This window comes from Xiphophorus hellerii, chromosome 8, assembly GCF_003331165.1.
Source record: "Xiphophorus hellerii strain 12219 chromosome 8, Xiphophorus_hellerii-4.1, whole genome shotgun sequence".
Taxonomy (NCBI): domain Eukaryota; kingdom Metazoa; phylum Chordata; class Actinopteri; order Cyprinodontiformes; family Poeciliidae; genus Xiphophorus; species Xiphophorus hellerii.
Genome location: NC_045679.1, coordinates 15,294,335 through 15,314,553, shown reverse-complemented (window position 1 = coordinate 15,314,553; position 20,219 = coordinate 15,294,335). Strand labels below are relative to the sequence as shown.

General features: G+C 37.9%; 1 protein-coding gene across 1 annotated transcript in view; it reads right to left on the bottom strand.

Annotated features, from left to right (window-relative positions):
- Window positions 1-7,001: 7,001 nt before the first annotated feature.
- The window catches only part of wdr70 (WD repeat domain 70), a 38,871-nt gene continuing 25,653 nt past the window's right edge, over window positions 7,002-20,219 (bottom strand). Inside the window, exons 14-18 of the mRNA XM_032570737.1 lie at window positions 12,675-12,775; window positions 11,785-11,864; window positions 10,404-10,520; window positions 7,695-7,857; window positions 7,002-7,218 (exon numbers count right to left, since the gene is read on the bottom strand). Of these exons, the coding sequence (XP_032426628.1) occupies window positions 7,131-7,218; window positions 7,695-7,857; window positions 10,404-10,520; window positions 11,785-11,864; window positions 12,675-12,775 (549 nt within the window). The 3' untranslated portion in view covers window positions 7,002-7,130. The remainder of the gene's footprint in view (window positions 7,219-7,694; window positions 7,858-10,403; window positions 10,521-11,784; window positions 11,865-12,674; window positions 12,776-20,219) is intronic.

Below are 20,219 nucleotides of genomic sequence, written 5' to 3'. Positions count from 1 at the left end.
AATTGAGTCCTACCCTTACAAAAAAATCCCATGAAAATCACGTGATCACATGTGAAAACGTGATTTTCATGGGATTTTTTTGTAAGGGACAAGATTGTTTTCAGATCCAAAAAGTAGCTGAGCCAGATTTGCATGCTGTAGCAACATGTTTGCTGAAGGAGTTTTTATGGTACGTTTGTGTGACTGATTTAATTGGATGAAAATCATCAAAGGTGAAAATTAAATGATTGTCATTAAGTTTTATAAACTATTGAAAACTTTGAATTTTCCCACATTATATCCCAGCTTCCAGGCACTTTTCAGTTACTTTCGCAACCTTCTGAAACCCATGAAACACATAATTAAAACAGCATTCTGCAATTCAAACTGTTAGTAGCACCAATGGACGAGAAACGTTTTCTTTTCTAGGTTTATATAACAAAACAACAGACCTAAACAAGTTGAATTGTGCTATTATAATGTTCCAATCTGTCTAGATGAGAGGTGTTCAAGGTATGGCCCTGGAGACATTTGCAGTGCATGACTTCGTGCAGTACATAAACACAAATCAAGAGAAGTACACATCACGATGCTGATGCAGATAAGCTCTTTCCTTAAAATGGAAAACGCAACCTACGACATAAGGATTGTGCCTTTCACCATGTTTTTTTCTGTCATTTCAATTTCATAGTAAATACAACCATCAATTAAATTCCATTCATAGTAGTAAAGCTAACTAAACCCTTTTTGAGTATGTGTTTCAACATGAAAATTGGAATTGAAATTTTCTACACATTTCTGATCAGTGCATCTCTTAACTTTCAAAAAAACAATCCAGGACACGCTGTATGTGAATTAGCTAAAAACCACAACATCCTTTTTTATCATATGAAACGACATTATGAAAACTGGGGAGCCATTTCCATGAGGAGCTTTAAAACATCCATGAATATTTGCCAATCAGCTAAGGTTATCCAAAACCTCAGTCTGGCTATGCGTTGGGCCTAAGCAGTGGTTGATGTCCCGGTGAGCTTCAAACTTCATTGGTGTGCCTGCGTTTCTGTCCGCGCCCTGACTGGCAGCTCTTATTCCCTCAAAGGGAACTTGAAAGTGATCCTCTGATGTGAGTCTTAACTGTGTATCCCCTCCAGCAAAGACAATTTAAAGAAGACCTAGCTACTGTAGCAGCTGTTGTCAAGCAGTTGCTGTAAGTGTCTGAAGACTAGACATTCGGACAAAAGAGTATGTTTTGGAAAAATCTGGAGTGAGGACAATGGGTCTGCTCTGCATGCTCTCTGCACGTAGCAACTTGTAAAGAAATAATTTCTCCAACTAAAACCAAGACGTATATGAAGGAAAGGAGCTGCTCCCCCCTTTAAAGGGAGGGCGGTCATAATAAGTGGAACAAAGAGAGCCCTCGTGTAGGTCTTGACGTTAGCACGGATTAGGGACCAAGGTATCTGTGCCCACCCAGCAGCAAGCAGGCCAGCTTTACTGTGTAATCCCCCTTGCACAGAACAAATCCACTGCATCAGGCTGAATTTAGGCCAAGCAATAAACACAAATAATAAAAATAAAAAAATCCTGATTTTTATCACCTCACAGTTGAATCATCCTTCAGATAACACTTCCTGCTTCTCATCTTCTGTACAATTCATGTGACTGTCCACTGATTTAACAATCGGAACAATATTGTTAAATGCGAAGGAATCTGCAATGTTAGCATCAGAAGTTTTTGTTTTCACTCTGTTAGCATCTATGTATGTGGGGAGAAAAAATCCTGTCTTGTCTCACTTGTTTTGTGTTACAGAACCAAAGCTCTCTGCAAACTTTATTTTTGTACAATATTCATTTTATAACTTTTTACAGAAATAAACTTGTTTCTATTAAATCAAAAAGGCCTCCTGGTATTGCAATGACCAAAGATGGTGGTAATCTGACATCCACTCACTTTGTGAATGAATATCTCTAATATTTTTGGCTCGAGAAGTTCTTTTTGCGGGATTAAATCTCAACACGATTCTGAGAAATTCTGGCAGGATTTAATGTTCCTTTAATCTGGTTGGGTTGCAGAAACAGATCTGAATTTTATGCACACCATTTTATTGTAAAATGTTAATAGTAGCTAGCATTCTACATCCTAAACCAGCTTTGATGTGGGCTTGGCTTAACTATCCTGCTGGAACACCCAATTGTATTGAGATTTCAACCCTCTAACCCAAACAGTCTTCCTCAGGACTGTTGGAGGAGATTGTCAGCATGTACTAAAACAGACCTCAGCCTTAGGAATCACTAAATTTGGTAAAAAAAACATTTGAAGTAAAGTTTTATGGCCAAATGAGATAAAAACTCAGCTATTTGGACAAATTGTTTGCAAGGAGAAAGTTAAGACGAAGATTTGAAGCCAAAACACATTTCACCAACTGTCAGGTCAGATGGTGGTAGTCGATGAAATATCAAAGGAAGACCATGCCTTTGAATTCTTAAACTCCATCTCCAGTCAAGAGCAACATTTTTAAACTTGGACACTGTTGAGTGTTCAAATGGAATAAGAGAAAGGATAATGCACACCAACATTAATCATCCTGATATAACTGTATTTTAAACTTATGGATGATGGCTAAAGCAATCAATTTTAGCGATTCCACCCTGCAAAAATAAAGATTTACACCCATAATTAGTGTACCTAAGCTTATGGAAGGTAAATAGTCTTGCTGCTGTCATTGTCAACACAAACATGACATAAAATTCAGTAAAAATTCCTGGTTTAGTGGTAGATTTAGGCAACCGTTTGAAAGGTGGCCTTCACAAAGGGGCACTGACTTTCTCTTCTGGATTCTTGAACAAGAGCCAAGGGTCGTACGATAAACAAAAGCTTGTGGTAAAGAGCGACTGAGTTGTAAATCACCGCACTGGAGAATCTTTCCACTGTAGCGGAAAGATGTGAAAAAGCAGATGGCAGAAAGGGCTGACGCACACGCAGACAGTTATAAAAGAGCAAGGTAACCCAACTAATGAAATGCAGGAACACAATTGTGTTAGAAGCCCATACTGTGCCGATTTCAAAGTTTTCCAATTTAATTTCGGCAGGCTACTCGAATAAGCTTCCATATTTAATGCTTAAAATTCATTGTCTTGCTCCTTTCCCTTTGGCTACTTTCAGAACACCAAACCAGTAGTGGGAGGAATTTGAAGGTAATTATTACTCACTAACATTTTGTGTTACAGTTGTTTTAAAAAATGGATTAAAACTTTTTTTTTTTTTCTGAATATATAAATTATCTCCTTTGACAGTCTTTAAAGACTCAAGTGTTCTTGGGTAGGTCTCTGCAAAGTGTGCATACCTGTTTGTGGTGTTCATTCAACTTCCGCTTATCCTCCCACTACGTCAGACTGGGCGGGCAGCGTTGATGGAGGGCCAATTTTATGTCCTTCCTGAGACTTTCACTTGGAATTACATTTGGAGTGCAGGTGATCCACTAAGAGACTTTCATAGGTCACTCCTTTTCTTTTGTTTTCTTCTTTCCTTCAGTTAACCAGGTAAAATCACATTGAGACCCAGATCTCATCTGCAACACACAACAACTTCGTTACACAAGACAAACCGTATACACAAGCTTAAAACAAATTACAAAACAGCTTAAAAAGCAATGACACACAACATGATGCTGCCACCACCATGCAAGGATGGTAGAAGGCATGTGATAAGCACATATGACTCTTGGAGTTTGGACCAAAAAGTTGTGTTCTGGTTTCCAGGCTGAAATCAGATCAGAATCAGATTTCATCTGCAGATATCAAGACATTTTATGCAGTGTACTGCTGGTCTTGTCCTGCAGTGGGACACTGAGATGTTCTTTCAGCATAACAAGTTTATCAAAGGTATTCACTTCAATGCTGCCATCAAGGCCTGCAAGTCGTACCCTGGATGAGCAATAGCATTCTCGAGCAGCTACAGATGTCCTCAACGGGAATCCATTAGACGGTCTGATTCCGGTCAGAATTATTTTTAGAAACCTTCCAGAAAACTTCAGAAATCTTGTTTTGACTGCAACAACAAGGCTTATACACATTTCTAAACAGCCAACAAAGGTCTACTCAGATTCACTCAGATCTACTTTTTATAGTTCTTCAGGAAGCCTGCAGATAACACTAGCATAACATTTCTGCCAAAAAAAACAAAACATTCTTTGTAATTTGAGTGAATTGAGCCCTTAATAGGTCTGTTTAAATCTCTACCTTGAGGCAAGTGTTTCCACTCCACACTTAGCTTCTCAATTTCACAGGCACCGCTGTTGTATCACATGATTTCAGTGCAGCCAGCCATCTCCCTTCACTTACTCCTGCTGCTTTCTAAACGTGACAGAAGCCTGGAACCATGAACCAATTCTGCAGCCTTCTTTTCAGAAAATGAGGCACTTAAATGTGTTAGTGCTTTCATATTTATTCTGGTCAAATCTTTGTGTCTGATTAATTTTACGACAGTCGGATGTTTGCGGGGACAAAGACATTTGAACTGTTCTCTTGTTGTTTCCATTGGCAAGAAAGTAAGTTTTTGGTTTCTGCGCTCTTAAGTCACCAATTAGAAACATCAGTAAGATGAAGGATCAACATGCAAGACTTTAGCAGCTTAGAAAAAAGAGGATATACGAAACCTGCATAAAATCCTCTTTAAAAGAAAATCATTACTCTAATCCTGTTGTTCACGTTTCTTGATCAAGCATAGAGTATAATTTTGTACAAAAGTATCAAAACCCTTTGAACGTCCTGGATGTTTTCGCTTTCCAACAAGAAACTTTTATGGGTTTCACCTAAATCCGAAATGTGGAACATACATTTCAATTAAAGACCCTCTGAGTCAGAATATTTTGAAACTACCTCTCTTCACAATTACAGCTGCACTTTTTGGGTTTGACTCTACCAGCTTTGTACATCTAGAGACTGAAGGTTTTGCCTATTCTAGTCAGAATAACTAAATCTCAGTCAGAGAGCATCTAAGAACATCAAATTTAGCTTTAGTCGTGGACTTTGACTAAGCCATTCTAATCCATTAACATTCTTTGATCTACATAAACCATTTCTTTGCAGCTATACGTTTGGTGTTGCTGCCCCGCTGGAAGGTGAGCCTGTCATCCGCTCAAACGGATTTCTTCCCAGGAATGCCCTTTTTTTAAATCAAATCTAAAAAGCTTTCCTTTCTCAGCAGAAGGATAGTTGTCATGCAGCATGATGCTGCCACCATCAGGTTTTACAGTGGGGATGTTCAGAAAGACAGGCCACACAGTGGTTTTGCACATAGACCAACAGGTTCAATTCTATTCTTATTTATTTGAGAGCAAATTTTTTCCTGCTTGCGCTGTCCCTGTACGGTTTGTGGCAAATTTTAAACTTGATTACTGTTCTATTTTAATTTCTACAACAGCATCGTTTGTGGAGAGTATAAATAAAAGTTGCCTTTATTACCACTTCTCTCTTTTAATCAGTTTTGTTATACAGTCGTGTCTAGCGAGGGTTAAAGTTGTACAACTATTTGATCCATCAGTTGCAGATGACGGACTGTACACTGCTGCACAAAATGTTCGGAGCATGAGAAGTTCCTGCTTTAAACTCCTTCACCATTTTCTCCCTGATCCGTCTGCTGTGTTCCTTGGTCTTCGTGAAGCAATTTGTTCTCTAAAATAACTTGAGTCCTTCCCAAAACCGCTGCAGTAACACAGAATACAAATGGATGCCACACTTTCCAATTAATAACTTGTGAAAATAATTAAAAAGAAATTAAAAGAAAATTAAACCATGGAAATTTACAGCTATGCACTCTGAAGAGCTCGACTATTACGTAAATATAGAAAAACTGGTGGTTTTAATGCGACAAAATGTGAAAAAGCTCTGTGAGGCCCAGCGTGCTGCAAATAAAAACTCAGACTAACACGTGGTAAGCAGAGGCTGCATTCCAAAGAGATGTATAATATGCTGAACACAAAAGTGGCTTTCATTATTTCTGTTTTTGTGGGTTTCTCTGTCACTATGTATCACAGACCTATTTCATTTAACATTATCCAAAAGAAACATTTCCACGTTCAAAGTCTGAGATGAGAAAAAGCTGTAGGTACGAAGCAGGAAAAACATCCTTTAAGGCGTCAATAAATTGTCAGACCTCAAGAGATATTCACAATTCTTGCTGAACTCAGAGTTGTAAAATTAAGACGTTTAACCTCAAATAAAATAAAAAAAAAGTGTTTACTTTGTGAATTAAAATCGCCTGGCCAGCAAGCCAATATCAGAGCCAAGGTTGGGATCAAAAGCATAACTTCCGAGAGGTAACACCCCCCACACAGCACAACCACATCTTAACAATAACTGAACTTTTAAATAAAAATTAAGCACCCCTGATTTGCCAGTTTAATACACCCTACTTTGTCCAGAATCATTTAATTGAAGCAATGCATAGCGTGTAAAATTCTTTCAATGCAGTAAGTAAAAACAGCAGGATTGGCTCCGCTATTTGTCTTCAGGTTTGAGCTTGTGCCTCACAGGAAAGGCATTCCTTTGATCAACAGGTAAGACAGATCAGACTCAGCTTCAGTTTGGATGAAATACAACTCTTTGACAAGAGGATATAAATTTCTTTATTTGAATTTTGAGTTGGTTTACATGGTGTGGAGAAAACAGAAAATAAATGAAGGTTTTGCAGTTAACTAAAAAAAAAAAAAAGCACAGCTTTAAAATTGTCAAGGCTGAAAAAAAACAATATCCCCACATAAAACTGGCTGAAATTTGGAGCTGATTTACGAGGCATTAGTAAATTCTGGAGATGTGGAGTGCGAGAACAAAAGAAATTATAAAAAAATACCGTCCACACAATCAAAACAGACATAAAAAGTGAAGTGGTTCATGTGTAGCAGTGAGAGGAACATAAAACTGTACCATGGCGAGATCAGATTTATGCTCTTCCTTTTTTCACCGAAGCAGGAGGGAAGAAAAGGGAGGAATTGAGATTCATTGGAGGACAGAAACATTATGGCTTTAGTTTAGATTTAATTTTATTGATGCTCTTGAGCATTTTGGCCAGTTCTTTGTGTTTCTGGCCTGACCAAGGTCTTTATCAGCTAATCTCATATAAAAAAAAAATTAAAAAAAAGAAAATCAGTCACTCAGATTTTGCGTTTCTTCCACTCCGGTTCTTTGTCAGCCTCCTCATCCTCCTCTGACTCTTCTGCGAACAAGGGCTCCGGCTGGGTCCTGCAGGGATTCACAAAGACGAGCGATGATTTAACTGTCACTTTTATTTCATTTCTATTCATTCAGCTTCGGAGCAAAAGCAATGAAGTGCAGAACAAAGAAGTCATCCAGCTGTGAAACAATGAATTAAGTCAGATGCTGGAGTGTCAGAGTGTCAGACCAATGACACACTAAATAAGGCTTAATGAGCTTCAGACTAAGAAGAGAAGAATGTGGCACAGAAACACATTTCTCCAAGCATTTCTCCAAACGTTCCCAGATGGATGGATGGATGAGCGAAGAGACAGACAGTACCAGAAGGATGGGTGAATAGACAAAAAAATTTATAGCTGTATGACAAGTAGATGGACAGATGGATGGATGTACTGAATATATGTGTGTGTATAAATTAATGGACAGAAGATTGGATGATCGTGTCCCATTGTACACTAATGAGACAGATTGAGAGGCAAAATGCTGAAAAATCATGAATTTACTGTTCGTAAGCCGGGGCGATCCAGTACGGGTTCTCCGATGCCTCCTTGGCGTGACGCAGGATGGCCTCTCGTGGGTTACTGTCGTCAGTTTTATCCAAAGCGATGTTCTTCACGATGAACGAAGACAGCGTGCCCCCGTGTGCTGCTACTCTGCCTCCTCGACCTGTGAGGGCACACAGATTAGTGGATTAGAGACTCTTTCATGTTGAATGCTCTTAGAAAGCAGGGGGAAAGAAAATCAACAAATCCCGATTTTGGGTTGGGTTCGGGCATGATCAGCGAGGAGACATTGACCTTACGTTGAGCCACTGATTTAGAGCTCTGGTTCCAGATGATGTTATCTATTATAACCTGCAACACTGAACAGACACCGATATTATCTTGCATCATAGATCTGCATATGGCAGATGTGTTGGTCACAGTGTTAAAACAACAGATATAAAAGTCATTTGGAACAACAGTTTATTTTCTTCTCATATCAAATGCTTGTAAAATTTAATCTATTTGATGAATTTGACTTCACCTCCTTCTTTCCAGACAATGTAAAGACCAGAGTTTAAATCTGGACCAACATAAAGCATGCAGGGAGTTCCTGCTGTAGCGGCCCAGCTGTGTTGTTTGGGGATCGAGAGGCGCATCCATCCATTGCTTGTAAGCTTTGAGCCAACCACCAAACATTACCTTGCACTTATGCGAAGTCAGTTCACACACAAGATAAACATTATAAGCAAAGTCTATAATCTGAGAGCCACAAGTCACCCATCAAGAAGTCACTCTCCTTTTCATAGAATGGACCTATTTTTGAATTTTTGCTCCTTTTCTAAACCTTAGTGACTCATGTGTTTTATTTATACAGAAACGTGTGCAATGATAGTCCCTGTACCAATTTCAGATACTAAAAATGTGTAAACCATGAGCCGGGTATAGTTTTACTTAAAAAACATAAAAACCTCCCGTGGTCTTAAGAGATGGGGTGATCTAGACCCCATGAGTTCTTTACTCTGTGGGTCGCGCTGACACGAGTGTGTGCTTTTACGAGTTAGATTTTTTTTGTGTGGTTTCGGTAACTGACGATTTGACGGTACAATCCCCAACCACTTTCCCGCGACATCTGTCGCGCTCCTCCTGAGCGTCGTCCTAAGACCGCGGGAAGGTTAATACACAGCCGTAATGGAAAGAAAACAAAAAAGGATGCAGTCACAGAAAACAAAAATCTTATTTGATCATCCATCCTAATCCTTCTTGTGGCATTGGTTTCACAAAGCATGTTTAACAAGATTGTTTTTCCTTTTTTACAAGACTGCTTAACTGCTTAAGTGTGGTTTGTGGGAAACAAATTCACTTGGATTTTCTCTAGGTTATTGCAACATCTGCTGATCTCCCTTTTTTTTTTTTTTGTTCTTTTTCAATGTGTAAAAAACAAAGCTGAAATAAGCCATTGTCAGCTCTAGGCCCTAAAAAGGATGAATCTTTTTTGGGCTTTTGCGGTCGAGTCCAGTTTGTTCAGAGTCAAACTGGACTCACCTTCGCCAAGTTTAGTTTATAGTTTATTTGATCTAAAACACACAGAGACACTCATAATAATAAAGGTTGTTAGTCAATCAACATTCCAAGTACAATCACGGAAATTCAAAATAAAGTCAAATAAAAATAATTCATAAGTGTTATATAGATCGGGTGTAGGCTGAAGCTATACATGTTCTTTTTACACGTTTGTTACAAATAGATCATTTTCACTCGTCACAGCTTTAGTGTAATAAATATTTACTGAATACACAGGATCAACAATTAGAACCAGACAAGAACAGTCAAAAACATAAATATAAACCCAAAAGACAAGAGAAGACAAAGAAAAAAACAGAAAGATTAAAAAGTAAGTAAATCGCATCATGAAAGTTTCAATCAGATTTTAAATATCTGATCTAAAATCTGCTATTTATCATTTTGTTTCAAGTCCCTTTTAAACTGTTATGTTATTATTTATGTATTTATAGTAGTTTTGGCAAACTATTCCAAAGTTTAACCCCAGTAACAAAGAAACACAAACTTTTTAATGTAATATTTATATATATATATTTTTAAGTTACATTTCTAAAATACTGTCTAAATTAATCTGGATGTTTTCTAGTCACGTCCAATAGGTAGGTGACTCCAGGCTAACTTAGAACTCACTGGATTAGTTATGCATAAATTAGTTCATCTTATTTTATTGTTGGATTATTTTATTTGCTCCTGATATGAAACCATTTACAGCTTACATCGCTACAATTTCCCAATGCTGTGGTCAAAACAGAGAAACTGCACAACATAACTCGGCAGCAGTGAGCCTGGAGACAAGAGAAATGTCGTCTGTGGTTTGTTGGAGTTCAATACTGTTTTTAAAAATTAGCATTTTTACATTTGAATACAACAATTATGGTTTTCCTGCATTATTTTCATTGCAAGAGTAAACCATATCTGGCAAATGGCCAGGATGCTTGAGAGGCCAGTTGCTCCACATGGGCTGGACTGTGTTACACCAACTGCAGCCTCACACATCTGCCTAAAACAAATAGATTATCTGTCCACTTACAAACTTGATATTTCATATGCTTGAGAGCAGCTGCAAAACAAAGCTGTACCTCACTTTTTTCAGCTGAGATGATTTTTGTTATTTTAATATATATATATATATATATATATATATATATACTGTATATAATATGTTACCTGGTCCAGATACAGGTGGCTCGGGTTTGTGGGATTTCTTTGGGTCCAGTCTGTCCTTCTCCAGCTGTTTCCGTGTACTCCGCTGTCGGGCCTCTCGGAACATGGGCAGAGCATGAGCTGGAGAGAGTAAACAAACAAATGTGAGTCCAAGTGGTTAACAGTCACATGGCCCCAGCAAACAAAAACACAAGAACCAATCATAACTCTAAATCTTCAGCTGCCTCCTGGTGTAATTTACACCAACATTTTCAGCCACTCCATTTAACCTTAGATGTCTCTGAACACCACCAAAACAAAGGCTTCCCATGCTGAAATCCCAGAGCGCGTGGGTGACTGTGTGCGCGATTAGGTGTGAATGAGTGCACTCCGAGTAAGTTCGGCGACGCTGTCTGAGCGTGTGTGGGCGACAGAGCATCTGCTTCAGGAAGTGTGTATGCTCTGCTCTCATCCTCGGGGGTTACAAGGAGACACTTTAGTGAAGAGCTAGATAAAGTGATTTTCCATTCAGGAGCTTCTGTCGCTGCTCAGTGTTAATTCTTCTCCATGCTACATTAAGCAAAAAGGTTACTGTTAACAGATTCCCTCGCTTTTCTCAATGGGCCGTCACTTGCTTCTTGTCCCGTCTAATTTTCCAGTGCCAAGGCATCAAGTGCGTCACTCACCACTTGGAGCAGCGAAATGCTCGACTATTTTACACCCTGTTGGCACGACGATGAGCTCACATGATGCTTCTGAAAAGCCTGAAGCAGACCAAAAGGTAAATGTTGTCCGGAGTCGGAGGAGATGGGAGGCACGCACAAAAGAGATGACAGCCTCATGTGTCAGTGTTACGACTGCGAGAGGGGGGCAGTTTGGAGTGCGTGCGGCAAAACCAGCAGAAGATCACGCCGGCAAGGGCGAGAGAGGAGGTCATTCCTCTCATGGTTCCTGCGTGACAGGAAAGTACATGGCGGTCGCGTGGCTATCGATTCAATAATCCACACCCAAATCCATCAGCTAATGGAAGGGGTGAACATCCAGAACAAGCTGTCGCTCCATCCAAAAAGCCCTGCGGCATCAGATGGAGTTCGTCTGAATATCTGAGTGTGGGAGGTAGCATTAGATCTGGCCTGACGAGAAACAGGCTCTGCTTGTCAAATCTTTGAAAAAGGTTTCTCAGATTATTTATATTTACAGTAGCCAAATTGTAGGCAGACCGCAATGCTCAGCAGAGAGGCTGGGGACTCATTGCAACAGGGCTTTAAAAGATGAACTTTAATCTGACTACCATGCAAGATGGATTGAGAGAAGCAGGAATGTTATTGTTGCTGAGAGTTGCTATTGTTGTGAAACAACCCCTGTATATTCTAATTTTGTCCCGTAAAAACACGGAAGAACTTACGCGTGATGATGTAATCTTGTGTTAGCGTCTCCGCGTGTTTCTCTTTCCGCTTGCTCTTTACCACACACAGCTTGGCCCCTCTGGAGGAAAAAGATCAGGAGCAAAATGGCTGAGCAACGATTTACAACATGTTGAACAGTAGATGCATTTTTCTAAACCATCTTTGCATCTGCAGCCGAATCTTATTGTACCATTTAAACATGGAGGTCAAATTACCTTTACAAATGTCTATTTAAAAAGAACTGTTACAGTTTTTGCTTTGGTTAAAACACTAAAAATATTCAAAGATTGGGGTTAGATTGCTGCATCTGGGCATCTTTCCTTCTTTAATTTTTTACAGTGACCATTCATTGAGAGTTTAAACTCCGTTTTGAAGATTTGTCAGACAGCTTTTAATGATAGAAATTTTTTATAATATGTCTGTCAAATTCCTCGATATACTACTGCCCATTCCAGTGGTCATTCAGTGAGAGGGAGTTTATATCCTGCACAGGTCGCCTGTCATCACAGGGAAACACAAGAACCAATCACAGTTCTTGTCAGTTACAGTTCACAGACTGTAACTGACTCACAGCAGTCCAGGCTCATAATGTCACCTAAGGGAATTTTAGAACTTAATGAACAGAAATTCAAGTTCTTACACTGTTGGAGAAAGCCAGAGTACAGTTAAAAGTCTTTTTTAAAATATTGGACACAATCAATCACAATTCGGTGTCTCTGGATAGAAAGCTTTTTTAATTACTCAATCAACTCTTTTCATTGGTTTCTGTAGACTAATACTTAGGAATCCCTCTATACTGTTTTCATTTTATTAGCATTATTTTAATAGTCACAATTTTTAAAAAAATTTTAAGTATGTTTGTTGCTAATGGAGGTTCACCTGAACATACCTGTGACTTTTAACTGGATCGTAGTACACCTTGGCCAGTCCGTTCCCAGTACCCACCATAATCTGGTTCAGTTTGGGATGCCACAGGCAGCGAACAACACTCTGCATCAAACACACACATAAAATTATTTACATCAGTTCAATTTTTATTTTATGTTTTTTTTAAGTATGTAAGAAGAGTGTAAAATGGAAGACTGCGTCATTCTTTTGGTTTTTGAAAGGCTCATGTTCCCCCTACTTAGACAACAGAAGGTAACAATCATATTTTATTACCCACAGTAGTGAAAATGTGCAACCCAGGTACAGTGAGGAGAAGTCCCAGTGTGCTCTGCTACTCTAGTTGACTATATTTGGTTGGTGGGATGAGGGCTGGATCTCGCTGTCTGTGTGTGACAGATGGCCTGGTGCCAATAGGCAAATGTGACCACATTTATCCAGAGACGGGTGTGTGTAACTCTCTGTGTTTATTTGAGAGAGTAGCAGAGAGAGGGAGCAATATAAGAACAGCTGTTCGACAGTGATTGAGATCTTCAGCTCATTCTGATATGCAAGCTGCAACGCATCTAAAAAACTCCTCCAATAGCGCCTCATTTTTCCCCACTCACTTGAAATGCCCCTGTGATCTGATTGGGGGGCATCTAAAGGAGTTTTGTGGGCTGGGGGGCTGGGTAAGACCATGCGTACAGTGAAAGCTGCTTAACGTCCAGCTGTTCAGCTTCCCATCAGGACACCAGAGGAACGAGCCTCAATCATATACGCAAAAAATAAAACATGCACGCACAATCAAAGCAGCACAGACATTTGTACAGAAAAACTACATTTCTGGTTCACTTTTTTCCCTTAATTTAGCATTTGGTAATACCGTGCATTACAGGTGAACATTTCTCATTTGGTGGAACCAGTAATCTACATACACTGATACATCTTTTATTTCACAGGAACACTGTGATTTAAAAAGAGGTTGTTGTAATGTTATGGTTGATCACTTTACATCAACACCATCATGTCAGGAGGTCACAGAGTCGTTTAACTCTGCAGCGAGATGAAGGTTAATCTGCTCAACCAGATCAGCTGACTGTAACTGAGAGAACAATACGGAAAAGGCTTTTAAATGAAATGAGCCTCATGCTTTCAATAAAATAATAGTAGCTTAAAATTACCTCAAGATGAATGTATACTCCATAGTCTTTTTACATTTTGTCATGTAAAAACAAATTTCATTCTATTTCATTGGGATTTAGGAGATCAAATCCAAAGTAGTGCATCCTTATCAAGCAGCAAGGAAATACAAGATACATGGTTCAACATCTTTTTTTTTTTTTTTTTTTACAAATAAAATCTTAAAGAGTGGTATGGATTTGTTTTAATCCATACCACTCTTTAAGTGGTATGGTGGTATGGATTAAAACAAATCCATACCACTCTTCCACTTTTATGGAAGAGTGGAAAAGCGAATGCCAAATAAAAACAATACAAGAAACAAAAGGAAGTCCCATTTAAAGTTTGATTTAAAAGAAAAAGAGGTAGCAGACAAGAATGATGTGCAGATGAATGTACTCTGGTTAGATGAAATCTAAATTCAGCAATACTGGAAGCCTATTGCAGGTTGTAGAAGATTTGAAACAGTGACCAAAGTTCCCAGGATATGCCAAAAGGTCTGCAGCTACACAGGTGGACTTTGCTAATTCTGTGATTTCTGAAGAAGACTGGTTGAACAAGATTAAATTAAAGGGTACTTTTCAAATAAAAAGGACAACAAAAAGTAAAAAAATATAAAATTTTTCTTCCATTGAAGTTTGATGCTGTAAAACGATAACATATGGAAAAGTTTCATATTATATAATTCTCAATAAAGGTTTGTTGAATTGATGCTATGGAAGATATGATACACGTATCAGCATGTAAGTCAGCATTATGAACTGAAATCCAGACACTCTGGGTGTGCTCCAGTGAAAATGTGTAATGGGTTGTAAATTGGCCTGTCAAGAATGCTACACTAACAGTGACAGTCGACTCATTCGAGCAACAGTGAAGAACAAAGTCTGAGGTCTGGTTACACTCCACAGGTGCCATCAAAGAATCCAGGTTAGCAGCGCAGGCAGATCAGCCTGTAGTAATCGTAAATCCCAAATATCCAGCCAGGTACCATAAACTCAGTCCATTTGAGTTCACTGAACGGTCTCCACAGACCCAAACAAATCACTCTGTCAACAAGTTTCATAGAAGCAGAACTGCAACAGCCCAGCTGAGTGCAGCCCGCACCACAACTGTATGCACAAAAACTAGCACACACACACAGCCAAGGCCTGCTCGGCCCAGCTTAATTGTTGGACTTCTTTCCAGAAATTCAAAGAAGCATGTTTATACTCCAGGGATCCCTGTTTACACTTTGTGTTTGCAGAGTTGCATCAGGGAAGAAGACACTTTAACCAGTGTGTTCTCCAGCAGCAAGATTCAGACTTCTATGTCCCACCAGATTAAAATGCCAAAGTACTGAACAAAGATAAATGATTTGCCACCCACTTTCACAACATATATGCCAATTATGAAATAAAAACAAGGCAGAAGTAATGAGACCCGGCAGTATGCTACAATCCTTATTCAGCACTGGTCGGGAGGCCAATTTAAACCTGCAGGAGAAAGGAAAACCAAATGTTTACCATTTAAGCCCCATGCTGTGAGAGCTACTGTCCAAGAAGGCAGAAACAATGCTACTTGAATAACTGGCAACGTCTTCCTGTCTGCCACACACCCTTTTAATGCTCTTGGCGGAAATATAAGCTCACTTAGATGAAAGCCTCCCTTTATTTCTATAGAAACAATGGTGTACAGAGCATGTAAGGAAGAAGTAAAAGTTACAGCTAAGCAGGGCGGATCTACAATACTGTTGCTTATTTAAATCGACTTAATATTTCACTGACTTTAATGTTTGTTTGAGATGAGTAGATTTTTGAAGTCTCAATTTAAACACTTATTCTAGTGAACAAGAACTCACTCTTACTCCCAAATTTCCAAAAAATAAATATGAAACACATCAGTACTTTGACTATAACTGTACAAAACATGTTGAGAGATAAAACAATGTCTTAATAGTTCAAATATAAATAAAACCAATGGAATACAACAACAATGTCTTGGAAAAAAAAAAAAAGATTTGCAGCAACTTAAGTGAAGTTTAAAATACTTTTGTCATTAGTAAATAACAAGAGTCAGCTGAATGTTTGTGAGTTTCATAAAGATAAAAGCAATAGTTCAATGTTTTTTAAAAGAGGTTCTAGTAAAGTTATTATAAGTAGTTAATAGCTTCTCTGTTTAAATAACCCACTCAGCAAATTTATTTAGTATAAATACAGATCGGCTGGTTCTGGAGGCTGAATGAAGGTAATGGCTAGCCAGACATTGGCCAAGAGCAAAGTGGATTTCTACAGACTTAACACAAAGTAGCTAACGAATGGAAGATAAAAGCAGCTTTAGAAAAAATATATATACAGTATATATCAAACGGTGTTTACTTAATGGGTTTTTTTTCCCCTTTTTTAAACCATTTACTGTTATATCACACAGTAACTAACCACAAATGCTTCTGGTGTTCTGTGGGACACTGGCTCTTCAGTCCCACAATGGCTCTTTATTTCCCATGTAAATAATAATCAATGTAACCAATAGAAACCTAAAAGTGGTTTAAAGTTTCTTAAAATAGTGCTCACATAAACCAGAGGACATTTTGGGGAAGGGAATTGTTTTACGATGCTTCAGGCTCCACAACCAATTAAACAAGATTGATCCTAGATGAAGACAAGAGTTTGTTAATTAGTAAATATTAGACTGCTTATAACCCTTTAATAGAATCTCACATTAAACATGCTGACTTATCATTGTAAGATTATCATAATTTAAATTTAAGGGCTTCATGAATTTTGAAAAATGACCCAAGCTATTGTAGGTCACTTGGGTTACAAGCGACATATAATAGCTTAAGCAATTGTTGTATTTGTATGTTTTATCGCTTAAGCTAGTGGAAAATATAACTGTCAACATTTTAGTTTGTTTTTTACTGTAGTGATTTATACCAAAGTGGGATACCTTCAAACTGCTCTTACAGTAAAGTAAGAGTTACTTATAAGAGCCCATTGAAATCCTTGTTTTCAAGCCAAACCTTGTTAAAGATACACTTTGGCATGATGAAGAAGATGGCAATGGATCATTTAACAAAAAGGTTTTTATTTTAGTTGGTTAAATATACATTAAACTGCTTTTAGGAGCCAAAATTTTGGTGGGTTTGCTGGATTGACTGAATGTATGGAGCTTAATTCCTATTATTTGTTACAGAGATGTTTGCTGCACTGTGTCTTGTTGTTTTGCCAGTGTACAAATAAATCTAATGTTGGGGAGAAGTCCATAGAAAGTGCATTTAATGATGAAACATCCTAATTTAAAATGTGACTAAATGCCTTTTAAGAGTATGTGTACAGTGAAAGTTGATTAATTAAGCAATAGGAAAACTAAAACTATGCATTAGATGTTATTTTTTTATTTAGTAAAACTAAACTCATCTATACAGTGACAAATTCTTTATATTATGATAAAACAGTCATTTGAGACTTTCTAAGGACTTTTTAAGACACGGCCTGCAGAAATCCTGTATATCATCCACTGTCTGTTCAGTGATGTGGAGAGTCTGCAGGAGTTCATAACACACATGTTAAGCAGAAGGAAAGATGGTTTTATCAACTTTCAAGAGAAACCAAGCTGCAGCTTAGAGACTGTTTCATACAGCCAGGCAGTAGAACGAGTGAAAGGGGCAATGGAAAAAATCACTTCCAAATGTTTACCCTCCCCTCAGTAGAGTGAAAGGGAAGACAAACGTCCACAGAGTGATGCAAAGGAGCAGAGTTGTGGCGAGCTAAATACACTCTTTGACCCAAAGTGTGTCCTTTGTCTGGTGCTTCCTAGACTGAATCTGGGTGCAAACAGACTCTGTCAAGAACATAAATCAACAACAGTAACTGCTTGGTCTCCGGATTTTCATGCGTACAAGGGATATGTGGTTTGTAATGAAATAACTTTTTTTTTTCATTTTCTTTTAAGAATTCAAAATTATGACCAAGCAACAAATAAAAATTTAGCATCTTGAGCTCTAACGGTTTTGAAGGAGGCAATTACAGAGCCAAGATCATCGACACAAGAACTGAAAATGCATGCTTCATTTTGAGAGACAGTCACACAAACAATCCTGGAAAAAGTCATTGCAAGACAGATTACTGCCTCGGCAAAGGCACTTCCTCTTTACCGTCTGTGTTGAAGTTTAAAGCTGCTATTTTTAGTATTTTTTGCCATCAGAAGAAAAACAATACAATATTTTCAGATAGCTGCACTGACAGAATCATGTTACTCTCACTGTTAAGTTTAAGCAGACTTGGAAGCTTACATTTAACTTTGATCATTTTACTTCTTTTGACAGCTGAGTGCTAAAGTATTGCATCAGAAGTGTGGCTTTGCATGAACATGCAAAGGTTTGTAGCATTCCAAATGACACCTTCAATGTGTTTATTTAATCGGTCTGAGTGTGTATTTCTTGCTCCAGCCCTGGAGAAGACAGTTACTGCTGAAGACATTAACCTCTGTCAAACCGTGGTGTTATGGCTACAGAGAGATCAGAAGCAGGATGCGACAAGACACATGTTTCTATAGTAGGCAGCAGCAGCTCTGGACTGCGGTTTAACACCTATGGCTGGCTGACTCCATGAAATGCAATTCTCAGAAAGCGGGATTAGCTTAAAGCACGCCATTTGCTCCTGTGTATGGAACATGATGATTGTGACTGCAGATAATTGCATTTCTAACACACTCAGCATGTTTAAGAGCTTCACATCTTTCCTGCCAAAAGTTTTGAGTAAAACGGTGGAATGAGATCCCTTCTGTCTTTATTTTATTCCCACAGAGTTCGCCTCTAGCCATTTTAAGATGTTACTCCTTAGCCCAACATTTTCCCCAAATGCTGCAAGATGTACTTTTTATGTGAAAATGGAGCAAAATTAAATTTGTTACCAAAATACAACCAGACTGAGACATATAATTTTATAAAGGGAGATGCTTAGTTACTACCACACAATGTTAAGACTGAAAGGGGAAAAACTGTTTTTCCATTTTGAGCAGAATGACTCATTTAAAATATGTTGCAGGCTTAAATGACAATATTATCCAAAGCCAAAGAAAATCAAATATTTTGCCAAAAAATGCAGAACTTTCTACATTAATTTCACATATTGACAAAAAAAACTTTGACATTCACCAATAATGAAAAGTCAAAAACCTGCAACAAAAAAGGATAATTTTTCATGATCAAAAGCATAAATTTCCAATAATAAAAGTAGAATATCACCTAAAATTTGGAAGACAACTCAAAATTATCAGGAAAATCTTTGAAGTTTTGGAAGATTATAAAATTAGACGTGCTTGGCAAGAAACGCCCAAAGTCTTTTATGGATGAAGTGGTACATTTCGGAGATGTGAGCATTTTCAGAAATCTCCTCAATACTTACAAAGCTTAAACTCATTGATATATTAACTCCACTTAAATTTCTACTCATAGGAGTGGTCTTGGCTAAAATGTAAGTAAGCCACCTCCTTTAAATGTGAAGCAGGCCCACACATGGAGTGTCAGGAAACTTGTCTGCTTGGAAAACAGAGAAGTGAATCAGGATAACACATTTTTGCTTTTTTTGACACAAGTGAATCTCCAGATGTCACAAATAATAAAACGGAGGATTCCTCAGAGGAATTCCAGTCTTCTGTTGTCTGTCCTTCTACGTCCTGCACAGTTTCAGTTACTTTTTGGCAAAATAAAACTAAAAAAAATCTAAGCGTTTACTTTTGACTGAGTAATATGTTGAAGAACTGCAACTGTCACAGCACAATTTCAGGTTATTCTACCCATCTCTAGTTACATCAGTAAATGAATAACAAATATGTTTTAAGCAAAAAGTTACCTTTTGATAACTCCCGTTATCAAAAGTTTTTGTTAACGGGAGACGTCTTGTTCATACACAAGCTTGATTGTTCTAATATTATTCTTTATCTGCTGAGCCTACCATGCAATTTGGAGGTCATGTTCACGTACAGTAAACAGTATATATATCACTGAACAGACTTTGTACTGTTCAAACATTGAAATGATCTAATATTGACTTCCAAAAATTTATGTTGGAAAATGTGACATTTTTTATGTATGTTACTTACTAGTTTTTTTTTGTTTTGTTTTATTTTTACAGATTACAACTGAGTCAGTTGAGTTAAACATATCTGTAACTATAACATTATATTTTTGTCTGTTTAGTTACATTTTGCACAAATTAAATCAGATCATTCAATACTTGAGTAGTGTTTTTTTACACATAGTTTAGTAATTCTTTGAATGTATACTCTTGTACTTGTTTAAAAATACACTGACGTAAAGCTACTCTTACTTGAGTTGCATTTTTAGCTCCTGTACCCACCTCTGTGCAGAAGTAGCTCTTCTGCTGCAAGGCAGTTGTCCAAATGTTTA